Source organism: Diceros bicornis, chromosome 4, assembly GCF_020826845.1.
Source record: "Diceros bicornis minor isolate mBicDic1 chromosome 4, mDicBic1.mat.cur, whole genome shotgun sequence".
Taxonomy (NCBI): Eukaryota; Metazoa; Chordata; class Mammalia; order Perissodactyla; family Rhinocerotidae; genus Diceros; species Diceros bicornis.
Window position 1 is genome coordinate 50,963,864 of NC_080743.1, and position 25,405 is coordinate 50,989,268.

General features: G+C 41.6%; 1 protein-coding gene across 1 annotated transcript in view; it reads right to left on the minus strand.

Annotated features, from left to right (window-relative positions):
- Window positions 1–25,405, minus strand: part of TBX15 (T-box transcription factor 15) — a 95,264-nt gene that overhangs the window by 15,615 nt on the left and 54,244 nt on the right. Inside the window, 4 exon segments of the mRNA XM_058537241.1 lie at window positions 9,862–9,926; window positions 20,719–20,886; window positions 21,951–22,122; window positions 23,823–23,924. Coding sequence (XP_058393224.1) covers window positions 9,862–9,926; window positions 20,719–20,886; window positions 21,951–22,122; window positions 23,823–23,924 — 507 coding nt within the window.

Below are 25,405 nucleotides of genomic sequence, written 5' to 3' on the forward strand. Positions count from 1 at the left end.
ATTTAAGCTTAACATTAAAGGGTACCCAGCAGTTTGCCACACAAACAAGAGGCAGAAAGAGCTTTCCTAGTAGAGTTAACAGTATATGCAAAGACTTGGAGGTGTGAAAGAGAAGGCAAGTTTTGGGAACTGAAAATAGTTCAGAGAGACTGGAGCTCTGGGTGCAAAATGAGGACACCATGGATATTTATTCCATGTTAGGTGCTTGGATTTTATCCCATGGATAGTACTGTGCCTCTGATCTCCTTTCTTTTCTCTTCCTTCCAGCATTTGAGAAAATGCAAAGCCAGAATATACTGTTCTTCAGATCTAATTACCATAGCTCAACTTTCTAATCCTTTTTCTTAGACTGTCCTTCGTCCCCTGAGGTGAGCTCAAACTTTCCACACATCCTTCTCCTTCACTGGATCTGGAATCGGTTCCTCCATCTAAGTTTCTCAGGGTATTTGTTGTCTGGGGATATTCTAAAAGAGGTCTACACATTGGCCAAAAAAACAAGCCATCATTAAAAACTTGGCTTCAGATGGTACAATAAGCACATACACATGATGAATTGGCTGTCATTATGTGCCTTACAATGGTTTGAAAGAACTGGTGTCCAATGGACAGATGCTTGGAGTAGAGTTAAAATTGTTCCTTAGCCAGTGATTCCCAACTTGGGAACCCTGTCCCTGCTTAGAGTCTGAATAGGTAGCAACAGCAGTCCATAAGGAGTTTTCACTGCCTCAAGAAGTACAATAAAAACCCATGATAACATAAAGCAGGCTAACTAAAATATTAAGTTCCTTAGCATCTTACTAGAATGGTCTAACTTTAGTTTGGTAATACTAAATCACACGAGGGGCAGGTTAGCACAGTGGTTAAAAGCACAAACTCTGGAGCCAGACTGCCTGGGTTCACACTGAACCCTGATGCTCACGAGTGCACCTTGGCTGAGTTAGATACCTCTTCATGCCTAAGTCTCTCTACCTGTAAAATGGAGATAATGACACTACTCCCTCCTGATTATTGATTAAAGACAATATTGATTAAAGACAAAATATATCAAAATGAAAGAAAATACAATGAAACCCTGAGGACCACTGGTTTAACTTAAGCAAAAGAAATCCCACCGTCTGCTTAGGTTGTGACCTGTAACAGGAGAAAACATTCTTGCTTCACTGGAATTCAAAGCTTTGTCAGCCCTCTGGCTCTGGATTGAATGTGGAGGGACCTGTATGTTACCTAATTCCATTTCTCATCCTCTCCTCAAAAAACTGAAAACGTGTCCCTCAAACCTCTGTAGGCCTCATTATCTTGCAGATATTTCAGACTCCAATATGTTAGCCATTAAAAAGACGTCACTCTGTCAGATGACACCATCACTGGGCAAGAGCCATAGATAATAAAACAACTGCCAACTTTCCCTGGCAAACCCACATGGACAAAAGGACAATGGTGGAAAAGGTTCATGACAGAAGAGGGAGAACAAATAACAAGACAGAGAAAAATGTTAAATACTGGCTGAAAGACCATAAGCCAGGGGACAGGATAAACAGCTATGGCCTGGGTGAATAGGAGCAGTCTGCCAGGATGCTGCTGCCAGAGTCCAGTACAGGGCCAGCTACCTTGAACTGTAAATGCAGCAGTGCCTGAGAGGAAGTCTAGCACTGATTACGTCCATAGATCTGCTCAATGGCACCTGCGCCAGGGATAACAAAAGAGTATGCAAAATCTACAGGGCTAGTAAGATTGCCGGGAAAGAGCAGGATGAGACTGGCTGGAAAAATATAGCCAATGGCTCTAGGGAGAACAAATTAAAATATAGAAAATGGATGTGAGGGAGAGACTTACAAAGTAGCACTGGTTGAAAGAAGGCAAGTAAGTGGTCAGCTCATTAGCTATAACCTTCCTACGTGAGCCTTCAAGAGTGACAGGGAACTAGTTGTGGACAAGGACAAGGTTGTCTGCTGACTGGCAAGCTGTGCTCAACAGAAGAGAGTGAAGTCATTCTCTAGATGCTGTCATTTGCTGGATCTGCCAATTCTGAAAGCTAGTACCTCACTGTAGACAGTTTTACTATCAGCGAAATGGGAAACACTGTACTAACACCAATCAACTCGGAGGTAAAATGGACCACTTGGACCACAGAAACCATATGAAACCATTATTACTATCATTTGCAGACTTACGATTTGAATGCCTAGAAACAAATATATAAGGCTGAACTGTATGAAATTGCTGATATTTTACCATTTTTGACCTACAAATATAGTAATTTCATCTATTCAGCTTAATAGGTAGATAAGGGTGTAGACAAGACTTGAGATACTCTGTTAAACAGAGAACTCTAACAGATTTTAACTGAGATCCCCCGGCACCCTTCCTCCCCCAACTCCCAAAGAAAAGCTGTTCCTTTTGGATCTAAGCAAAGATAAACTGGCCATAGGGCTAAGTTCTAGCTGACTTTTCCTTTTTCCTCTGTTCACTTTAGGATATCTAATTCCTTATTTTACCATCCTCTTTCTGGCTGCACATTCATCCTTATTGGGTGTTGTGAGGAAGGGCTAGGCCCTGACAGGGGTTCCTGTCTGTCCCCAAAGGAGGTGGTCCTTCACTCTATGAACATGGCCTTGGGACAACAGCTGCTTAAGAGGGGGTCACAGGAAAATTCCTCACTTCCTAATATTCTCCCCACCACCAGTGGAGATTCCTTCCTTTGGGTTAAGGGTCAGCCTCGTTATGCGTTCTCTTCCAGCAAGCAAATACATCCATTCCCATAATGCAGTTAATGGCTCCATTTTTAGATCACCATCCTCTGAAACATATGTAAAGAGACACTAGGCACCAAGGACAGCCGCCAGCCACATTCCCAGCAAAGAGCACTGCGAGCTGGAAACACTGAAAATTAGCTCAGACGCAGATTGCCTCCTACACTTCATCCTGCGGGCCCTATTGGTTTTTCAGTGAGGGGCAACCTATTAAAACTACTTACTCATGTAAGCCAACCTCCCCATGGTACAGAGCCTGCCACTGGCTCCTTTCCCACAGTTCTTAAGTCGTGGAATTTGAGTCTCCTGGTTCAAGCCTCCAAGGGTGGACTCCAATAGAAAAAGAAACGCCCTCCTAAAAAGCTGCACCAACTCCCTGGACTACAGAAGGGCCGCTCCACCTGGGACCTATTGTGGGACCAAGAGCAGTGGTTTCTGGGATGCCATGTCAGCCAGGAGAATCTGGAACAAACCATGTCACATGGGACAGTGCCCGCTGCAGTTGTCTTAGATGCACTGGAGGCTGGGAGGAAGGGTAAAGCCCAAGGTCAAAGATGGGATGGAGGCTGCTGACACAGGAGAACCCAGAGTCATGCCCTCCATGGCACTTTGAAAACAAGTTCATAGAATCTCTCACTCCCCAGACAGATCATAATTTTAATCCTCTCCTTTTTATGTATGTGTTTGCTTTGGAGGAAGGCCCTGGGAATTATATAAAATTTCCCAAGCTGACTTGGGCTTTCTGTAAAATCTTGGCAGCCACTCCTAATAGGGACAAGGCTTTCACATTAGATGTGGGGTGAGAGACCCACAGAGTCCTCTTTCCTTCTGGTCCCCTGGCTGTCCCCTTTAAAGTGCAAGGATTTTGCAGTGGTAATGCTCCCTCTAGCTGAGCACGATGGGCTCTCTGGACATGTGGACAGATGTACCTCCCAAGGCTGCTTTTTGACTACGAGACTTAGTGCAAAGACTCTTGTTTCTCTTCAGCTTCCGGACCTGTCTCTTTTCCTTGGGACCTGCTGCACACTGGGGTGGCCACCCCCAAAGATGTAATTTTACCTCTCAGTTTGCTACTGAGTGACCTTTCTCAACCAAACCTCACTATGCTTGGGCTCAGCCTCTGGGACCCCTTCTTTCCTGAGGCGCACAGACTCTGAAACTTGCTGGATGTCTTCCTCCAGGGAGCTGGGCAGCACCGACACAGCCCCACTGTCCAGAGCCAGCTCAGACGGCCTGAAGAGTATGTGTGTCTAATCTACAATTCGGCTAACTCAGTGTTTTACAGCAGCAGTTCATCTCAGATTTGAATCAAAATTGACCTTAGTCTTTCAAAACTAAGCCTACTTGTAGATTCACTCTTTCTTCCCTTCTTAGTTGGTGTCCAAAACTAGCTCCCCATTGTTGCTCTACCTGACTTACCCTTGGTTGGGGTAAGACTTCTTACTCTAGAGTTCCTACTTTTTAATTTCTCTACCACTCATCCACTCTGTTTACAGTTTTGTAACTAAATGAACAATTATTCTTTTACTCTGTATGGCACTATAGGAAAAAATCTAAGAATAGAAACCTGAAAAAGGTCCAGCTGCAGTCTTCAAGGAGCTTACATTCTAGCAGGGGGCAGAGCCCAAGAACACAGATCACAAGACAAAATATTATCTCAGCTGAGGAAATCTATTTTCCCCCAGGACCAGGAAGGTGTTACTGTCTTTTCCAGGTAGGAGAAATCTCCCAGAGGTAATGCTGGCTATTGCGCCCTGGGGCTGGGCCTGATTAAAGGTAAACATATAGTGACCCTCCCCGCAACAAAGCCAGATTGGGCCACATAATTTATGAGAAATCTAGAAGGAGGAATAATTTAGAAGCAAACATAATTTCCCTCCCCTTGCAGAGACAATGCCTAAAAGCAAAACTGTCAGGGTCTCCACTCTGAAAGGATCAGCTGTCTACTACTCTTCCCCACAACATGAACACACATATACTCACACAAACACATACACATATACTTCAGTGTAGACTTCTAATCAGGGACATAATTACATGGGAATGAAAAGCAGCAGCTCCATAAGTAAAGCCGGAAGGGTGGTGAGCTTCTCCCATGGAAGAGTGTGAATGACACTTCCTAAAGAAGCAGGGAGAACTATGACAGGCTCGGATGATGGTGACCTCACAGGGCTGACACTGTGGACCCAACTGTGGGTCCTGCTGGGGTTCTGGAAGGCCCAGTGAATATCATCTCTTGTCCTCATTTGAACCCAGAATAAATTCTAGAAAGACCCAGGAGCCTGATGCAGTAGAGACCAGAATACCAGTTTTACTATTGATAAAGCTGTCTGGAGACTGTGGCATAGGGGTGAAGGATGAATGAGTAGACTAGAACTCCCCTGAAATAAGCTGACTCCCCAAAACTGCAGGCCTCCTCTGTTGGGCTTACCACACAATGGAAAGAAGCCAGAATGCACAATCTCTGCAGGCAAGCAGGTCCTGAAGAGTTCCTTCTCCCAGACCTAGCAATCAGATCAGTCACTCTGGTCCCCATCGAGGTGAAGGAGAATGTGATGGGGCTGGAAGCAAGGAGTACTTCTCCATGGATATGTCTTTACATTAAAATATGAAGAATGGGAACTAAGTATCCTCACTACAGCTCCCTCAAGTTCTTCTCTACTCTCGGAGGACATTGCTGTCAGCCCAGGCTGCACTCTGACAGCACTGCAACGAGAGGCTTATGGGCGGAGAGAGATTCACGAGAGGCATTTAAAAAGAGTGTAGTGGGTGTCTGTGTTCCCCGCATCTTTCCTCTCATGCTCCTCCCTTCCTGAGCCTCTGGATCACACTGGGATGGATTGAGAGTGACAAACCTGAACATGTTTTGGTTTGAGGTTTGGCAAATTCTGTAAATCCAAAGTATCCCACAAATGTTTTGTGTTCTGCGAAACCAAAAAACACTGGCCAAGCACTTTCCCCCTTAATTTTTAAGCCCATGTGTTTTTAAAGGAAATGTAATCCGTATGTTTTGGGCACATTTATATGCAACTCATCAAACCATGCTCTTCTGTGTGAGTCATTTGATGTCTAAAATGCATGGGGAAGATCATAGATTTATAAGAACTCTGTTAGCACAAGAAGGGCAATAGATGAAGCACTGGCTGGAAGGTGATGAACCGGATTCGGGTGTCAGCACAGAACCACCAGTTCCTAGAAGATTTATAAATAGTCTTCTATATCCTCATCCATCAATCGTTCCCATCTGCAAACTGGCATTCATAATTCTTGCCCTTATCAGATCCTGCAGGCAGCTAGAAAGAATTGAAGTGTGACTATCAGGTAATTTTGAACTTTTTAAAGAGAAAACACAAGAGCCTCTGTACTTGCCCCAACAAGTTTGTTTTAATTTAGCTTCCCAGAGCACTGGAGGATGAAAATGGCTCCTACCGTTAAAAATTCATCCTTGCCCCATCGTCAGACAGGTGACTTCAGTGTCATTATATCATAGTTTTACCTCTAGGGAAGTTCAGCCTGACTTCTGTCCTCTACTAGGGCACCCCTCCTTTACAGGGGTGTAGAAAGTAGATGATAAAGTCATGGGGAAGAGTCTACAGACAGGCAGAGAATATACAGGTTGTTTTATTTGAAAAGAGAAGGTTCTGGGTAGTTGAGTACTATCTTGAAGTAGATAAAGGGTTTTTAGAGGAAGAGTTCTATTCTCCACATCTGTGGAGGATAAAATCAGTCAAGTTTAAACTGTTTGCATGATAGAGCACAATGTGCATGGGCTTTGAAGTCAGGCGAACTTGGGTTTTAATCCCTGCTCCAGCTCTACTGTGTGACACTAGGAAAGCTGCTTAAGCTCTCTGAGCCTCAGTTTCTTCATTTGTAAAATACAGGTTGTTTTGAAGATTAGAAAGAATGCAAGTAAAAGGTCTGGAACACACATAACGTCTATAATTACTAATATTACTTAAAATAGGCTGCAGGTTTTAATAGGACATAACGAAGAATTTCCACGCTATCAGAAAAATAAATAAATAAAGCATTGAAATCGGCTAATAAGGATTCACAGTTCTTCTTTCCTGGAGTCCTTACAAAGAACAGCAGCCCACCAGGCAGGACAGACAAATAACTGTCTGTCTTGAGCAGTAAGACATTCATCAGCCTTAGGCAGACACACGCCAGGGCCAAAGGATGCGTCAAGGTGTCATCACAACTTCCTAGCCAGAGGCAAATGCTTCAAGACACATGGTCTTATTCTTTTTTTTTTTTAAAGATTTTATTTATTTATTTTCCCCCCAAAAGCCCCAGTAGATAGTTGCATGTCATAGCTGCACATCCTTCTAGTTGCTGTATGTGGGACATGGCCTCAGCATGACTGGAGAAGCGGTGCGCCGGTGCGCGCCCGGGATCCGAACCCGGGCCGCCAGCAGCGGAGCGCACGCACTTAACCGCTAAGCCACGGGGCCGGCCCCATGGTCTTATTCTTAAGATTATGGTGTGGCTCCAATTCCCAGAGCATAGCTGTCATGCTGATCAACACAGCCTAACCATCCCAATTTTCTGTTCTAGGTCATGCCTCTGAAAAACAAGGACTCCAATGGGAAAAAAGTAAAGAAAAAAGAAGACAATCTTTGGAATGCCAAGAAGAAAATAAACAAATACTAAATGCCACTAGAGAGGGAAGGAAGGAAGGAAGGAAGGGAGGGAGGGAGGGAGGGAGGAAGGGAGGCGGGGGGGGGGGGGGGGGAGGCAGGAAAAGAAAGTAATTGAATAACTAAAGCCAGTAGGGTTGGATCCTGGAGACAGTTGGGTCTAGAGCAGAAATTCTTAACTTTTGGTAATGAACGTTTTTGAAAATCTTAAGAAGGCTATAGACCTCTCCCCAGAAGAATGCACACCTGATCATCCACACACAATTTTCCTTACAATATCTAGGAACTCACAGAACCCCTGAAATCCATCCACGGACTCCAAGCTAACGATCTTAAATACTCTAGAGGCTTCTTTATGAAAGGCCAGCTTCTATTTGGAGCTCCTTATTACTAACAAGGTCCTCAATAAGCCCAGAATGCAAAGCCTGAAAAGAAGGCAACAGGAAACAGCTTACAGGCATGTTCCATGACCCGGACAGGGAATATAAACTAATCGGGAGGAAGAGAACCATCTATCTGAAATGGGAGGAATTCATTCTTCATTGGCTAAATTTTGAACACTAAGGCCTTTGTCTTATTTTGAACAAAGAATCATTAAACAGGAAAGCATTTCAGGGCCAGCCCAGTAGCGTAGTGGTGAAGTTCGTGTACTCTGCTTCCGTGGCCTGAGGTTCACAGGTTCGGATCCCGGGCACAGACCAAAGCACCGCTTGTCAAGCCATGCTGTGGCAGCGTCCCATATAAAGTAGAGGACAATGGGCACAGGTGTTAGCCTGGGGCCGATCCTCCTCAGCAAAAAGAGGAGGATTGGCAACGGATGTTAGCTCAGAGCTAATCCTCCTCGCAAAAAAAAAAAAAAAACCAACAAACCAGGAAAGCATTTGGCCTGGAGTACATATGCCTGCCTTCTAGTGTGGCTATACCACCAACTAGTTGCTTGACTTCTATCATATTACTCAATTTCATCATCTTCAAACTAGAAGTCTAAGTGAATTTTACTTTACTCAATAGGTGTTACCTTAAAAAATTCTGAGGTAAATAAAATTTTATAGAAATTTAAATATATTTTAAATATATGATAAGAGTTTCATAAAGAAGTGCTTTCATAAAATATTTTGGAGAGGATATGATCACCACGACTGATTTTTAGCATAAATCTGGGTTCTAATATAATGTGCTACATAGTTCATGAAGTGATTCTAAATATAATACTGGATAGTTTATCTGAAAACTCTTGCAGAGAAAATAGCAAAGATAACTCCTGACAATCTGTGTCATTCAGATGTAGAGAAATGCCCCCAAATTAGGAAAATATCTGAACACTAAAGTAAATAGTTATTGCAAAGCCTACACACTTTATGAGACACACGTCATATTTGCTGTTTCAGTAGGGTTTATGTAAAATGAAATTTTATGATTGAATAACCTGAGATATATCTGCTTTCTCTGGCAATTTCAGCTCTCTCCTAACTCTCTGTAGATAATAGATTTTAATTTTATATAGGAAGGGTGAGTTAGGAAGGATTAGGAAGAAGCAGAATTAACCAGAAAAACACCACAGTCTCTAAGGCCATTTACAACAGGAGCAAATAGTCCTACAAACTTCAGCAATTCCTAAGAGTTTCATCATATAACAACCTAATCATTATGATAATGTTGGGTCATCAAGAAAGGTAGCACTCTATAAACTTTCTTTATTTTTATTTATTTATTTTGTGAGGAAGATCAGCCCCGACCCAACATCCGATGCCAATCCTCCTCTTCTTACTGAGGAAGATTGGCTCTGGGCTAACATCCGTGCCCATTTTCCTCTACTTTATATGGGATGCTGCCACAGCATGGCTTGACAAGTGGTGCATCTGTGCGCGCCCAGGATCCGAACCTGCGAACCCCAGGCCACCGAAGCAGAGAGCCCACACTTAACCACTGTGCCACCAGGCCGCCCCCTAAACTTTCTTTATTAAAGCAGGAAACATCTAATATATTTTGGTAGTATTTCCTAGGAGAAAAATGGTTAATTTTTAACAAAGTTTTAGCTCTTAAAGGTAATAATTTTCTGAAAAATTTTATTTGTCCACAACTCCTTGTTTCCTGATAATGGAAAATACATGAGATATCACACCTACAGATACTTACCAGAAAAGGTAGCAATCTTTTGATGATAATAAATCACCATAAATTTTGTTTTAAGTGACTGAACTACCAAGTATGGTGTAGAGAGAAAAACACCATGAGGGATTTGATCTGGTGATTTACAATGTGTTAACAAAAAATTTGGATGATTCAACCTTTTGGGAGCAGCTTTTTGATTCTTGGATAAGCTATCCATTTCTCTTTGCCTGAGTTAGCACAGTGGCATAGCATGCCAGTAGTTTCCAAAAAGCAGGAGCCAAAAGTGACCAATGGGACATGGGGGGAATAATGTCACATAGAAAAGAAATTCAGTGAGTCTCTTTCCCAATTATTCTCACCTGTTTCTTCCAGAATCTCTAAATCCTTTAGCAAAAGGGTTTCGGTCAATTTTTAATCTGGTGATCTGGAAAAAAACAAAAAAGCATGAATTGTATGTACATTAACTGACTTCTTTTTTGGTTGCTCCTAGAAAATTAACAAAAATCACTCTGTTAATAACAGTTGTTGTTTTTATTTAGTTTCCTTTTAGTCTTAGATTTAAATTGAAGTTGATATAGGACTTGGCCTGGCACACAGATGTCTGACCCACCTAACACACTTCTCCCCAAAAACCAAGGTTTTCCCAGTATGTGACTCTGTAAACTCTTTTCTGCTCACATTTCTTGCCCCAAAATGGTAATAAATCACTTGCCTCGACAAACAAAGGCATCAAAATGGAAAACTGGGCAATGGTCAGGTCCATGGTATGTGACACACAGGAGGCACTTGAAAAGCACTTGTTGAATGAATGAGTAAATAAATGAGTGAGCAAGTGAGTCAGTTAATAATGAATGAATAGATTCAGTCAATCCAATCAGGTGGAATCAGACCACCAGACAACCTGCCTCAGCCTGAAAGAACCAAATAATTGCCTGCATTTCCCATTTCACTTAAGTTGTGCCTTCCCTGCCACTAGAGAATGTTCACTGAGTGACCTATGATGGTCTTCTAAAAGACAAAAAAAGTAGTTAGACTTGTGTCAAGATTGCATGCAAAGGAAAATCTACAAACACGGGACTGGATGGGGCAGAGTGCAGTGCATCTCATCCAGTCTCCAAGACTTACAAGCAAATCAGAAGAAACAAAGATGCAGCTTCACAAGGCTAGCCAAACCCAATGCAAACAATTGTGTGACCCAGGTTGGATGGGTCCTGAGGACTCATCTGGTTCAATCTCCACTCAGTGAACAAGTCCCCCTCCATTGTACCCTATTAAGTCCCCTCAAACTCTGCAGTGGTTGTATATATTACCCTCATGCCTCCAGACTAGAACAAGCCTGACCAACAAATTCCATATGTGCTCTTGTGTTTCCACTTTCAGCCTTGGTCATGGGAGGCATTTTGATACCTTCGTGTCTGAACCAGATGTTAATGACTCACTACATTCAAACAATAGAGACTTAGGAGTGGGGGCTAGGGAGCTCAGGAAAGGAGGGAAGTCACTTTCAACAGAAGGTAATTCTAGAAATAAGGGAATCTCATTATTTAAGACCATCTTCTCACTTCTGAACATTGCAGAACTTATCACTAGGACGGCTAAAGTTGTTTCCTATGTCGCAAATCTTTCCAAGTCCCTCTTCCGTCTCACTTCGTCAGAATGGAATTTCCCAAAGCCACAGTCTTTAAAGGTCTTTAAAATGCAATGTGAGATTCAGACAAACAGACTCTGACTTGAAAGTACCAAAGTTATTTTTTTTCCCTAAATATTCCTTGCCTCTAGAATGACACACTAATAATGTAGCACTAATAATGGAGCAAAAGCAATTTTACATCTATTTTATAGACCAGAGCAGGAGCCTGAAGCTTTGGCTTTCTAAAGTCTAGTGTCTGCCCTGTGAATATTGTATTAAGTTTAAAGACTGTCATTGCTTTTCTGTTTTTGACTTAAAATCAGTTCTTTCTTCCTCCATAATCCACAGCAATAAACCACACACCATATTTTCTTTTCAAGTTGGGGTTATAATATTTTATTTTGTCTTTCAAGTTGGCTTATCCTGTTCGACTCATTTATGATAGGGGTTTCTGATATATGATTGTGCTGCCATGTTTGGGGGCCTCCACAGACTCCTGTAAATATAACGACACTCTCTTTCATGGGCCTGGGAGAAATAGTTGAAAATCTGTTTCCCACAGCTCACTGGAGCTCAGGCCATGGGGTGTGCATGGAGATTTAATAGACAAATGCCAGCAAATGTTAGGAAAAACAACACCTCTATACATGTTTCAAAGCTTTTAATGTGAGATTTGGAAAGCTTTATGAAGAGTGTGGTTGTGCTGCTCATTAGTTATTTATTATCAAGTGCCTTTTGTGTGCAAAGCAACGTGACAGGTAGCACAGGTGACAGAGTGGTGTACAGTCAGTGTATGGCTGTGTATTATCCATCTCCCACCCCCAAGAAGCTGATAATCTAGAAGACAAAAGCAGACATATACACTACTAATTACAATATAAAACATAGAGTGATATAGTTTGCAATAAAGGCAACGTGCCATGAGAGCTTAAAGGAAGTAGCAATTATTCCAAGTTGAAGGGCTCTGAGGTTTTGCCTTTGAGGTAGCACGTGAGCTAGGCCTTGAAGGATGTGTAGGATTTTAATGAAAAAATGCAAGAAGGGGAGAAAGGAACAAGGGAAGCATTTCATAAGAAAGATTTTATGCAAGCCAGAGCATCAAAGTGGGAAAGAATGAAGTATATTCAAGAAACAAGGAGGAGTCCCATCTGACCAGAGCACAGGGTATGGGAAGAGCAGCAGCGAGACAGCAGGCTAGAGGGGCTGGCCTGAAAGCCTTTATGACCCTGCTTAGGCATTTAGATACCTTATAGGTGGAAGAGAGCAATTTTAACTATATAAACCAAATTATGATCCCAGTTAAAGCTTGTGCTGACAACTTTGGCTATGTCTACAAATACCAAGGGTAACAAGGACGATACTTTGGAGGAGTACACCAATGTATTCCCAACTTCAATAATCCTTAGTTTCTAATAGTCCCATGGTACAACAGCCAGCCTGGTAGATTCAGATCTTATGGGTGTCTTTTGTAGTATAGAAAGGGATGCAAATGACAGCTAGGCCATAAAGCTTGCTGTCCTATGGAAGACAGGAATGTGATATAAGGTGAATTCTCATCAGGTAGAAAAAGAAGTAAAAAATCCTCCCCTTCCACCTCCATAGAGTATGAGAAACAAGGAGATAGACAACGGGGAAGAAAGCAGTCAGATTTACATTGCCTTAGCTCCCCCACTCAAACCAAAATCTAGGGGTGAGGGTGGGGAGACTCAGAGGAAACTGGCAGGTGACCTCCACACACACATGGGGCTGGCTGCATCAAAGTAAAGATGCTGCCTGGTCCGATGAAGCAAGAAGAAGACTGAGTTAGCACCTCAGGGCCTCCCATGGCCCTTCTGTGGTGGGTCAGGGACCAAGAGGTCCTCACATGCCATGGTGATGAAGGCAGGGTGACACTAACACAGAGGTGCTACAGCCTAGGCAGGAGCCAAACAGAGAAACTGGATGCGACCTGAGGTGGGCCTGAGCCAGCCAGGGAGGCCCAGGAGGCCCTGACTGAGGAAAGAACACAAGTCTCCTATCAGAGGAGCACATCACCCAAGGGACCCAAAGACTCGACCAGATCTGTTCCCTACAGCAAAGACCAGTGAGGCCCAAAGAATAGCACCAGTACCCATAGCAACCATGATGAGGACTCATAAACCCCGCCACCTCCACCCCTGCACACACACGATACATCTAGAGGCCATCTGGAGTAGCAGGGGAGGCGAAGGAAATCTGGGGTCAAAAACTAAATCTTTACTCAAAATAAATAGATCAAGTTACATGAAGGAATATTTAACCCAAAATAGAACTGGAACGTTTACATTTCCCCCTAACCTGTCCCAATACAGAGGTCAGAGCTTTTTAGCAAAATCAGCTACAGAAAATTATATAAATGATATATATGTTATCTATAATATGTGTGTATATATATATGTTGTCTATAATATTTTTATGTATAATATATATGTTAGGCATATTTATATATGGCATACGTATATATGAGAGAGATGTATATCGCATATTTGAGTAGTTAATTTTCAACTCTATTCCACAATTATATTTATCAATTGGACCCAAATATGGCTGTCTATCTCCACCTTCCCACCTTAGACCAGGTCACCATCATCTTTTGACTAAACTACTCTAAATAACCTTCAAGCTGACCTCCCTTCTCCTGCTCTTGTGCCTGTCCAATCTCCTCCACACAGCGACCAAAATGAACTCTGCTAACACATAATTGGATCATGTCATTCTCTTCAGTGGCTACCACTGTACTCAGAATTCAATCTAAACTCCTTGCCTGGCCTTGCAGGCCAGCATGTCCTGGCTGCTGCCTACCTCTGCAGCCCCCGCACTCCTCTGCCCCTGGTCCACAGGCTGCAGCCACACTGAGCTGTTCTCAGTGCTGGAATGTGCCAAGCTCTTTCCCTGTTCAGGCCCCTCCGACTCATTCTACACACAAACAAAAATATTCTTCTCTCTACTCTTCCCATAGCTGATTCCTCATCCTAAGTCTCAGTCTAGATGTTATCTCCTGAGAGGTCTTCCTTGATCATCCCTCCAAAATAGGACACTCTGCTACTCTCCTAAACTGCACCCTCTTTAATTCCATCTGTGCTCTTAACTCAGTTGGTAATTATACATTTACTTTGTTGTTTACATATTTAATATCTCTCTCTCCCCCTGGACTACAGGTAGGAACCACATCTATTTTATAGACCATTTTATCAGACAGAACCTAGTATGACATGCTATTCACGCTCAATGAATACTTGTTCAGTGAATGAGTGAGTGAGTGAGTGAATGAATAAATGAATGATGATGTAGGAAACAAGGATCACCAGTTCCAAAGCCATAACAAGCCTTAGAGAATACAGAACAAACAACTCCCTCAATCCTATTTGCTTTCTCTGCAGACATTACAGACAAAAGTCTTAAACGTCCTTCCAGTCAGAACAAGGTCCATTAGTAACTTTGTGCGTAGCCAAAGCTATTCCACAGCAGTCATATTCAAACTTGGTCCAATGATAATGAGGAGATGTGGAAAATTCAGAGGTTGTGGGAGCATTTTTCTTCACTGATTTTATTTCCATAACCTTTTACTGATTTGTGTAGTCTGAGTTATTGAAGACTGTGGCACATAAGGGGGTGGTTGCTTGCTTGCCACCATTAATTTTAATCATTTTCACTGACTTTTTTGCCTAGTAACATAGAGGCAGTTAATAAATGAGGTATAGCTCACAATGCACAGTGCAGACATAACAGCACAACCTACAAAGAAGATGAAACTTGAATATCGTGAGTATGATTTTACAGTACCAAGGCTGAAAGGGACTTCTCTTATTAACACTCTCTTAGTTATTCTTATTTTTTTACCATTTTGCTTGAAAGGTGTTCCATTGGGATAAAAAAATGAAAAAGAAAAAAGCCCAGCCCCTATGAAAAAAAAAATTCTGCACTGATTTGATTGGAAAGTTAGAGCAAAACTGGCTCAATAGTTTAGGACATAATGAGCGGTTCAGAAATCCTATTGGATTTGGTTACACAAATCTGGCTGTGGTTTCAGACTTCCTATCTGGTGCATGTAGCCAAATCTCATCAAGAAATAAGACTGTGTTACCTGAGGAGAACAGGGCTGTGTCTTTGTGAAATTTAGTTTCCTGCTTGGAAAAAAATATCAAGGTTCAGCAGTCTTTTTCCCTTAGAGAAGACAAAGACTCTGCAATGGAAATTTCCTGCTAATTCCATGAGGACATGTTGGCGTCAGCCTCTTCCAAGAAAAAGCATAAAGTGTAGAGTCGCCTTTATTTCCACCTCTACCACCTTATTCTTGATGATGAGATTCTGGGCATAGTGTACCTTCCTCTCTGCTGTAGGCCTGCCAAGTTGGCACTCTGAGAGCAAATAATAGTAATAATAACTTCAGTATGCTAGCAGCCCTGGGAGTCTGTGGGTAAGTCAGCGAGAGTGGGAGGAAGGAATGAGAAAGGGGGAAAGAAAAGCATAGACTATTTCACGAAAATAGAATCTCTTTCTTCACACTTCACTACTACTTACACCTAAGAAGCAGAACCAGAGATATATAAGGAAACAGGTAGTAGCAGTGTATTGGCTAATCATTCATTCAGTCATTTTCCCAGTATCTATTCAGTGCTGTGCCCTGTGGGACTGACACAAATATCTTAGAGGTGGAAGAGTCCTTCTTCTTAATTAGTGGTTTTGGGGCTTTAAAATTTCATTTTGTTGTTAGTCCCATCCAGTCCATTTGGACTCCCAGCACCTAGTGTACAGTGTACAGCAGGACTAGGTACAGTGTACCTAGTGTACACACCTTGCCCTAGTGTACAGCGGAGTGGAACCCTGCCGGGTCCCTTTGCACCATCCTCTCACCTTCCTGAGCTATATCAGACTATGCTCTGCTGCCATCCATAGGGTTTTCATGGCCAATTTTTTGGAAGTGGGTGGCTAGGTCCTTCTGCACAGTCTGTCTTAGTCTGGACGCTCCACTGAAACCTGTCCACCATGAGTGACCCAAATACCAGTAGCATAGCTTTCAGCATCACAGCAACACACAGCTGCCACAGTATGACAACCAACAGATGGGTGGTCTGGTTCCCTGACCAGGAAATGAACCCAGGCCACTGAGGCGCCGAATCTTAACCACTAGATCACCAGGGCTGGCTTCAAAATTTCATAGTCCAATTCTAATTCCCTCCCTTCCAACATTTGAGGGATCAACATTGATATTCCAATTTCTTATTCTACCAAATGAAGAGAGTTAACATCTACGTACTATCTCCTGCCATCATTTCATAAAATAAATCACATTTTAGTATCAAAAAAGTAAAAAGGACAAAATAAAATAGTGTATAGTCTATTAAAATGAATGTTGACGTGTATAAAAAGTCCCCATACTGTCTTTATTTTTCTCATCTTTCAGTGGACCATAAAAAACTTCTCCATAGACTGGTGACTGAGAAGCGTTGATTCAGACTAAACCATCAATTCACAAATGAGAATACTGAGGTGGAGTGATTTGTCAAAGGCTGTACAGTCCGTCAGCTGCAGAATTGGGTCTAGAACTCAAGTCTCTTTACTCCCAACCTGGTGTTTTCTGCCATATCGCACTGGTTTTTGTAGAGGCGCAACTTTTGTTCTCAAAAAGCTCAAAATATTGAGAGGAAGATTGGACACACACACACAGGTTAGAATGTGATAAGGGTCAGAGAAAGGCACAGTGCACTAACAGCTCAGTGAGGGACAGCTCATTTGCAGCTGAAAAATGTAAAGAAAGTTGCAGGGGATGGTATTTGCACCGAACTTGAAGAATAGAAGGAATCTAGATGATGAAGATGAAGGGAAAGGGCATTCGTGGAAAAACAACAGCATGGACAAAAGCAAGGCAGCTACAAGGTACCAACAACAGTAAAACTCTAACTAGGTTGCTGAACTGGGGGTGCATGATGAGGATTCACGGGAAATGAGCCTAGAGATGTCCTTGGGAATTGGCCACAGAGGACCTTAACTGAAAGACCTGGTATCTTGGGCTTTACTCCCTAGGCAGTGAGGAGTCATTGACAATTTCTGACAGAGAAATGGTGCAATCAGAGCCATGCTTAAGGCAGATCCATCTAGCAATGAATATATGTGACGGCTCATGAGACACTAAGCTTGCAATCCAAGTGACTCAGCTGGAAGCCATCACAAAAGCTCAAGGTGGGGGGAGGGCAGGTCCAGAATAAGGGCAGAAGCAATGAGATTAGAAAGAAGAAAATATTCCATCAGTAGAAGCAACAGAGTTTAGGGGCAGATTGGATGTGAGGAGAGTCAGGTGCCCAGCCTGGGTGATAAGATGGAAGTCAACAGGAAACATAGGCTTGAACAATGAAGAGGACTGGGAAGAGTCACAAATGAATAGAATAGTTTGGACTATTTTGTTTACCAGCAACAAAACACCATGTTCCCACCTCTTGGGTGTGGACTTGCTAAAACTGTATTAATCTAGAATATTGTGAGGGTTAAAAATAAGTTTACAGACATGAACACTAATAATTTTCAATACTTGAAAATCATGTGTCTATTACCTCTGTTTGACAACAATAAATTGCTCCCAAACCTCATTAAAAAGCATGCAGAAAAAAAGGAAGGAGAAATTATAAATTCAGAGCTAACAGAGACATTAGAAAGCATAGGCCAATTGCTCATTTTCTTGAAGAAGAAATAGAGGCCCAGAAAGACAAATTAACTTGCTTAGAGTGACACGGGTAGCTAGCGGAAAATTTAGAACTAAAATCTGGGTCTCCAAATATCTAGCCCATTGCTCTCTGTGGAACAGGACACTGCCTTTTCTTAGGAAGACTGGGTAACATTTCAATTCAATTCTATTCCCTCTATTGTTCTTCTTCATTGTGTTCCTCCAAACAAGTTCCTGAGAACAATGAGGACCTACCACTGACTTTTTTCCTCTTTGCTCTCTCATAGGCCTCCCAAATATTCTCTTAAAAAGAAATATATGAAGTAAACAATTTTGCCATAAAATATTAATTGTTCTCATTCTAGAATGCTGAGGGAAATACAAAGATAGCAATCGGTGAATATATCTCACAAAAGGGAATGGTGTGTGCTACTCGGCATCTTCATGACAAGTCTGAAAATTATCGTTAGGTAACAGCTCTGACTTACAGGATACAGACCTCAGGATTCCTAGGGGAAATTTCGGCCTGAGGTTAGCTTGCTCTATTAGATGGCACTGTATTATATTAAATCATACCTACACAGCCAAAGAGAATGTTAAACAATCATGCTTGATTTATCCAGGGACTGGAGGCCTGTTAAACAGGCAAAAGCTGTTATCCTGATTTCAAAATGGGCAAAACTGAGTATGACTCATCTATTTTGAAAGTCAGCACATCATGAATTCACCAACATGATATGATGGCAAAGAGATCAAAGTAGTTACCTATTGAGTATAATTCCTTTGAGAGCTAATGCAGCTCCTCCAATACCCAACAATCCACTTTCTCCTTAATAAGCAATTTATTCTTAAAATTGCCTCTACACCCCACTCTCCTTCATGCCTGTGCAGACGCACCCATTTAGCAATGTATGCTGACTACTATTAACTGGATGCAAGTTTGTGTCAGTGACTTTATGCAGGTTGCCTCATCTAGTCCTCATAACTCTATGAGGCCGCGACATTTTCAGACCAGGAAACACAAGTTGAAAAGGGTTAAGAAACTTGCTCAATGTCACACAGTTCATTAGTGGAAGGCCCAGAAATCAAACCAGGTATGTCTTCTGCCAAATCCCATAATCTTAATCACGGTATCCCGCCCCCACCAAACCACCACTGCCACCACCCCAGTCCAGATGTAGACAAAATATTATTAGTGTAGAATGTACTCAGAAACAGGAACACTGCCTATGAAAGAAGGTAGAGGAAGTGAAAGGGATTTCAGGTACCCATGTTTGGTCTTCTGTTGTCACAGCGAGTTGTAGCTTTCTAGTTTCAACTTGGGTTACAATATCAGCATTCCTGGCCTCCAGAACTGATCTCAATGAGTGAGTAGAATGTTCATTCTTCAGTGTTCTAGGTTGCTCTACAAACTAAAGTCTAAAGTTAGAATACTTATTGCCACATCTCTGCTTTCATGAGAAACAAATGATTAAACAGTAGCTGGGATAATCTTGGAGAAGTCCAATCAGTTGTCCACAAAGAACTTCAACTCTTATTCCCCCTCTTCTGAACCAAAGTTAATCCCAAGGTTCCAGGTGCTCTAAAGGCCATGTCTGTATTGCTGCTATATCTTCTATCAGAGCTTGAAAAACCTTGATTATTCAAGTTTTCTATAAGGATCTTCTGTGGCCTCTGCAATTTTACTATTTAAGGAATTTGAGAGGATTTGATAATTTTTAAATAGTGCCCCAAAGCAAACTAAAGCTTTTCTTCTACTTTAGATCAAATGTGGCATCCACAAGGAAAATCTGAAGTTGAGAACACATTTTGGCTGCTGAGAAAGCCCAGCAACCACATAGTACTTAACATTTATGAGACTAAGAGGTTGTTGTATATCAAGTTCCTGTAAAGGTTAAGAACATTTAAGGAATCTTATCCAGATGCACTATAAAAGATAGAAATACCCTTTCTACATGAACCAAAGATTAGATAACTCACTTTCTCCTCCCTGGCACCTAGCAAGCACTCAATAAATATTTAATAAATGAATATTTTCCCTCTCTTGCTTTCATTGTCAGAGCACTAAGCATAGTATCCAATACAAAAGATAATGAGTATTATAACACAAGTTCATTTTGCTCAAGCAGGCCCCAAATAAATCTATGCAGACTTTCAAGCAAAATAAACAAACAAAAACTCTTTGTTTCAGAAAAGGACTGTTTTTCTGAAACACTCTGTCCACATCTGTCATTAAATTAATCCATTGTATTACCAATATGTATTTATGTGTTTTTCACTCAACTAAAACTCTCCTTTGCTTAAAAGAGAAATAAGTCTTAATCAGTTTCCCTACTAAGCTTGGAACACTGTAAGTTTTCAATAAATATTTATGGAACGAATGAATATATTCAGACATAAAAACATGCAGATCTTAGGGTATGGCTGGTGATCACGGGGAGGTAAATTCAATCTGAAAGTGTAAGTGCAAGCAGCAGATTTTAAATAGAGTTTGAGAAGCTTGATGACTTTGCTGTAGCCTGGTGGAGGGATACACAGAAAATTACAGGTAAGAGGGAAGGAATAAGTCAAACTTCAGTACTAGCAAAGAAATTGCAAATGACAAGGAACATTCGCTAGGATGTAGTAGAGATCATGAACACAGGTACAAGTACAGAGAGACATGAAAATAACTTAGGAGGTTTGGCCCTCTTGGTCAAAGACCTTGTCTGATCTAAATCTAGACAATGCCAGCTGCTACTAGACATTACTGTGTTGTCACAATCAGTGTTTTGTGTGCACTGCAAACCTGGTGTCTCTCATTCCAGCTCTTCAGTGCCAAGCAGAAGGACTAAGCATTTCTTACCAAAAGCAAGAATAAGCTCCTTTAAAAGCAGATGCAGCAGGTGAGTCTCAAGGACAGCCTCTTACCTGCTGGTTCTGATAGGCTGTGACCGTGGTGAACACGGTCTCAGGAAAGTTGAATGTTTTCACTCCATCCCCAACAGGGACAGGCTTGGTGGGTGAAAGGTCACTGCTGAAATCCTTGCGAATCACATGAACTCGAGGCTGGTATTTGTGCATAGAGTGCAGAATGATCTGAAATGAGAAGGAGAAACATCATACCAGGGTTGGCTCTAAGATCCCTACATCTTTTCGAGCTCTCATGCAAACTAAATCACAGGATAGAAGCATTATAGGAAGAGCACAGATTGGGGGTGGGATGTACAGGAAACTGGGAATCAGTGTACTTGCCCACAGCAGGAAGGACTAAATGGTTGGACTGCATTACATGGAACCATAATGCAGGGTATCCCAATCATGGCTGGTGGATGTAATATGTTTGCATTAATTGGATAAATACCTAAAGACTGTTTTAGTACCAGTAGACAACGCTCCACTAAAAGGTCTCAGAACCTCTGCCATGTGAAGAATGTTCCTGCCTGCTTCAAATTTTCAGCATGGGCTCATGCTGTCTTTAAATTCTACATGGTATTTTTTGCACTTTGTTATTGAATTTAGGGACATTCTCTCATGTCATGTTAGAGTGAATGGTATATGTGTGTTCTTCCTTGTTGAAAATTGCAATCTCCTTAAAGATAGGAGCCATGGTTTTAGCTTCTTCAATCTTCCCATAGCACCCAGTATGAATCCTGGCATTCAGTGAAAATTCAGGATATGTTTTACTGCCAGAGATAAATTAATAACATCAGGTGCTTCAATTATACCCGGAAAGCCTTAAGACCTATTCTTTTCTTACAAGTTCATAAATTTCTTGACAAATCAGCCAGAATTGTCACTTAAGCTATTTCCCTGAGTTTACTGCCCATGAGTTACCTTACTGAATGCTGTGACATCTTTCACCATTGTTTAATTTGTCTCGTGATTCTGTTTTGCCCCCTGACTAGAACATGAGTCCCTGGAGCACAAGAACTCTGTCTGATATACACAAGCTGATGCATAGCAGACGTTTGACAAATGTTAGATTTGTAATAAATGAAATTTCACAGGAGGGACAAAAAACTTTTATGCTTACTTACTTAAAATGACTTAAAGTAGCATAGAGGTTCTTATTTTACCTGTTCGAAAAAGGCTGGGGCTAGTCAGCTCTAGAGCAAAATGAGGAAGAGGGAGGAAAAGGGAGATGGGGTTCTTTGACTCACATGTCCTTGATCATCCAATTCATTGTTGGTCAGCTTGAGTTTGTCGAAACTGACCACCTGTCTCATCCAAGTGTCTCCAGAAGCTAGAGAATCAGGATGTATATAAACTCTCGGGGGTACAGGGGAGTCAGCGTTGCCAGCCACCATCCACTTGGAGCTATGATACACATATCTGAGATAAAGATGGAGAGAGGAGAGTTCAGAGACAGATGCAAAGAGGCAATAGGGGCCCAGGAAACAAGTAGGGACAGGAGAGAGGAGAGACACAAGATGACAAGAATAGAGAAGTAGTAGGGATTAAACAGAGAATACAGAGGAGAAAAAGAGAGGGTAGATAACCAGAGAAAATGAGATGGAAATAGAGAAGGAGATGGGGTGGGGGAGGGCAGAGAAGCGTTGTGGTTAATGATCAAAGCTGCAGCTCTCACAAGGAAAATATTCTCCCAGTCCTCTCCTTTCTTCTCCTTCTCCTTGCCTTGCACCCCTGTGTGCACACAGGCATCCTGAACCCACGTGTCTAGCTATGGAAAAGGTATTTTACTGCAACCTTTCACCTTTCAAATGCAAACCATATAATCCGTTGGCCACTTGCTCAGAATTTGGTTCCTTATTAAAAACATCTTCCATATTGTCCTATAAAACACAGCCATGTGCAGAGACCCTCCAAGTCTCTCACTTGTTAACCATTTCCTTGCTAACAATCTGAATTATAAGGCATTTCTATGAAAATAGAAGGCCTCTGCCTTAGTGGAACCCTTCCCAGAAACACCACCAAGTCTTCCCAGTTAGTGTTTTCTTTGATGAAGTTAGTTTCGAACGTCATCATCTTCCACATTATTTTCCCACAAAGCCACTGGAAATGAGATGTTGTTGGTAGCAAAGGAGATCAATTTTCCAGACTTTGCCAATTGCCCTGTAGTTCTGAAGAGTGTTCTCCATGGATCTGACACTTCCCCGCTTCTCAGTTCTAAAGGACCTGGACCCTGGCAAACAGAGGCACTCAGTCCAAATTGCAACTCTCAAGATCCTCTGAAACAGATTTGAAGCATCTCTCCTCCTAAGTCCTGCATCAAGACCACTTCTCTCTCAGCCAGCCCTCTCCCCCTATCATACTGGTCCTGGTCTTCCCCATTCATCTCTTGCCTCCAAATTCGTGGGTTTAGGGCCAAGTTCTCAGATATTTCAAAAATGAACCACGATTCACTGATTTGATTGAGATCTCAAGAGATCAATTAAGCCCCAACTTGTTTCAGACAAGAACTACTTGTAAGCTATCCAAGAGACATAGAGACTATGCTGTCTTTTAATGACTTTGAAGAAAAGTGATTTAACAAACTCACTCATAACCTATATTAATGACCAATAATTCTCCCTAAATAGATGTTCTTCTTGAGATCTTACCCAGTTCTCCTATTCTTCCCCTCCATCATCTGCAGGGTAATACATCAGATATATGATTGAATGTACTGCACTGGTCCACTTCTTCCCCACTCCAGAATAAATCATCTCAACTCATTTAGCATTTCATAAACCAAATCATTCAATTTGTTAATCACTTTCAATGTTAACTGAATTAATTTTAGACTTAAGATCCATTTGATTTTTGCTATCCAGGCAGACACTATACAATTCCACTCTCTCCAGAGATATAGGGAGGATTCCAGACCAAACCATTCCTGAGTCCTGATTTCCTACCTCTAGTGACTACTTCCTGCCTGGTGCTCTGCCACAGGCCATTGGCATATCCTTCATCCTTGTTCCCTGTACAGTGCATTGTACATGCACTGCTAATATGCTTCATCTAATGAGTTTAAAAAACTGTCCTGGAATGCTAGTAATGCCCACAATTCCACATCCCAGAGTCATCATTACCTATATCTTTTATTGTCCACAGGCACAATGTCCATTGCTATGTAGTACTGCTGGTGTGGATCCAGGCCGGTGATTTTCACTCTCATGGCAGGAAACATCCTCCTATGGAGGGGAATAAGGTAGTAAGCTCAGCAATCAGAGGAGAAGAAGTAGCAGGAGTGAAAGCTTAGAGAGTGTCTTCTTATTGGGAACTCTAAGCACACCCACGTCCAATGTCCTCTAATTCTCAAAGTTGGCTGATGTTTTTTCACTTTGGAAATTATCACTATAAAATATGCTGAGGACTTATATTGCTGAAATAGCTTAATATTGCTCTTCTTAGCTTAAATTGATCTATTTGATGATTCATATACTCAAAGGGTTGATACCATACCCTGCTTTATATTGTTAGTTAATCTTTAATGTGATAGATAGATAATGTGTATGTATCTACACATACATTTACTATTAGACTATAACATTCTTGAATATACTTATACTCTTGTACTTAACATACTTGAATAACTTATACTCTTCTTATTACCCAATTAGCTTATCACAGTTGATTGTAGGTGATTATGAAATATTTTTAATTGATAGAGTCTATTTGAAAATGACCATTCTAAAAATAATCTCTCAAGAAAAGAAGAAAAAAGGAAGGTTCCATCAGTTCCCAAACAAAGGGCCATCAAAGTTTGTTTGCTTTTTTTTTAACACATAAAACTGTAGAAAAATTTCTGCAAGTTCTCAGGCTGTCAACGTGTGTGTCAGAGGAAGGACCCTGTGGAATAGGGAGCAAATACCAAATGAATTCTAGTGGCCTCTGGGCAATACCTTGTTTCTACCACAATGGCTTGTTAAACTTGCCAAAGCAAGCGAGGTCAGGATATGGCACTTTACAACTACTCTCATAATTGAAGAGGAGGAGAGCGAGCAGCCCAAAAGAGGTATTGAGTTTCAAGGAGTCTAAAATAAAATTCACCATTCTTCTTTAACCATAAGAAAGAAGGAAAATATCAAGCTTTTTTGTATGTCATTCATTTAGGAGCCAGATATAAAAAGTGCTCAGTTCAAAAATTTGTATTGCCCTGAATGTGCTCTAGGGTACTTGTACACAAAATGCTGCATTAAGCTTAACCATCTGGGGCCAGTTAGTCGAGCTGGGCAGAGCACCGTGCTAATGAGGTCAAGGTCACAGGCTTGATCCACATACGGCCTAATTGGCTTTGCTCCATTTCACAGCCATAGACCATACCCTGACCCCAGACAGCCATCTTGCAAATGTACCCTGAATTTTTACATGAGGGGCTGTCTGTGATATTCACACACTCCACTACCCACCAAAAGCAACTCAAAAGGCAAATGTCCTCTAGTAGTAGCTCAGGGACATCATAATCATATTTGGGGGGAAAGCACAAGAGGGACTATACATCTTTAATAGGGATGATGGCTAATTCTTAAATATTTGCAAAGAATAATATGTAACCATTCCTTCTTTCCCATTTTATAACTTTTCAGAAGCTTCTATTGGTATATCATTTTAGATTGTCTCCCTTTACCCTCATAAATTTAATTTAAAAGCCTTATATTTTAGTCTTATGGTG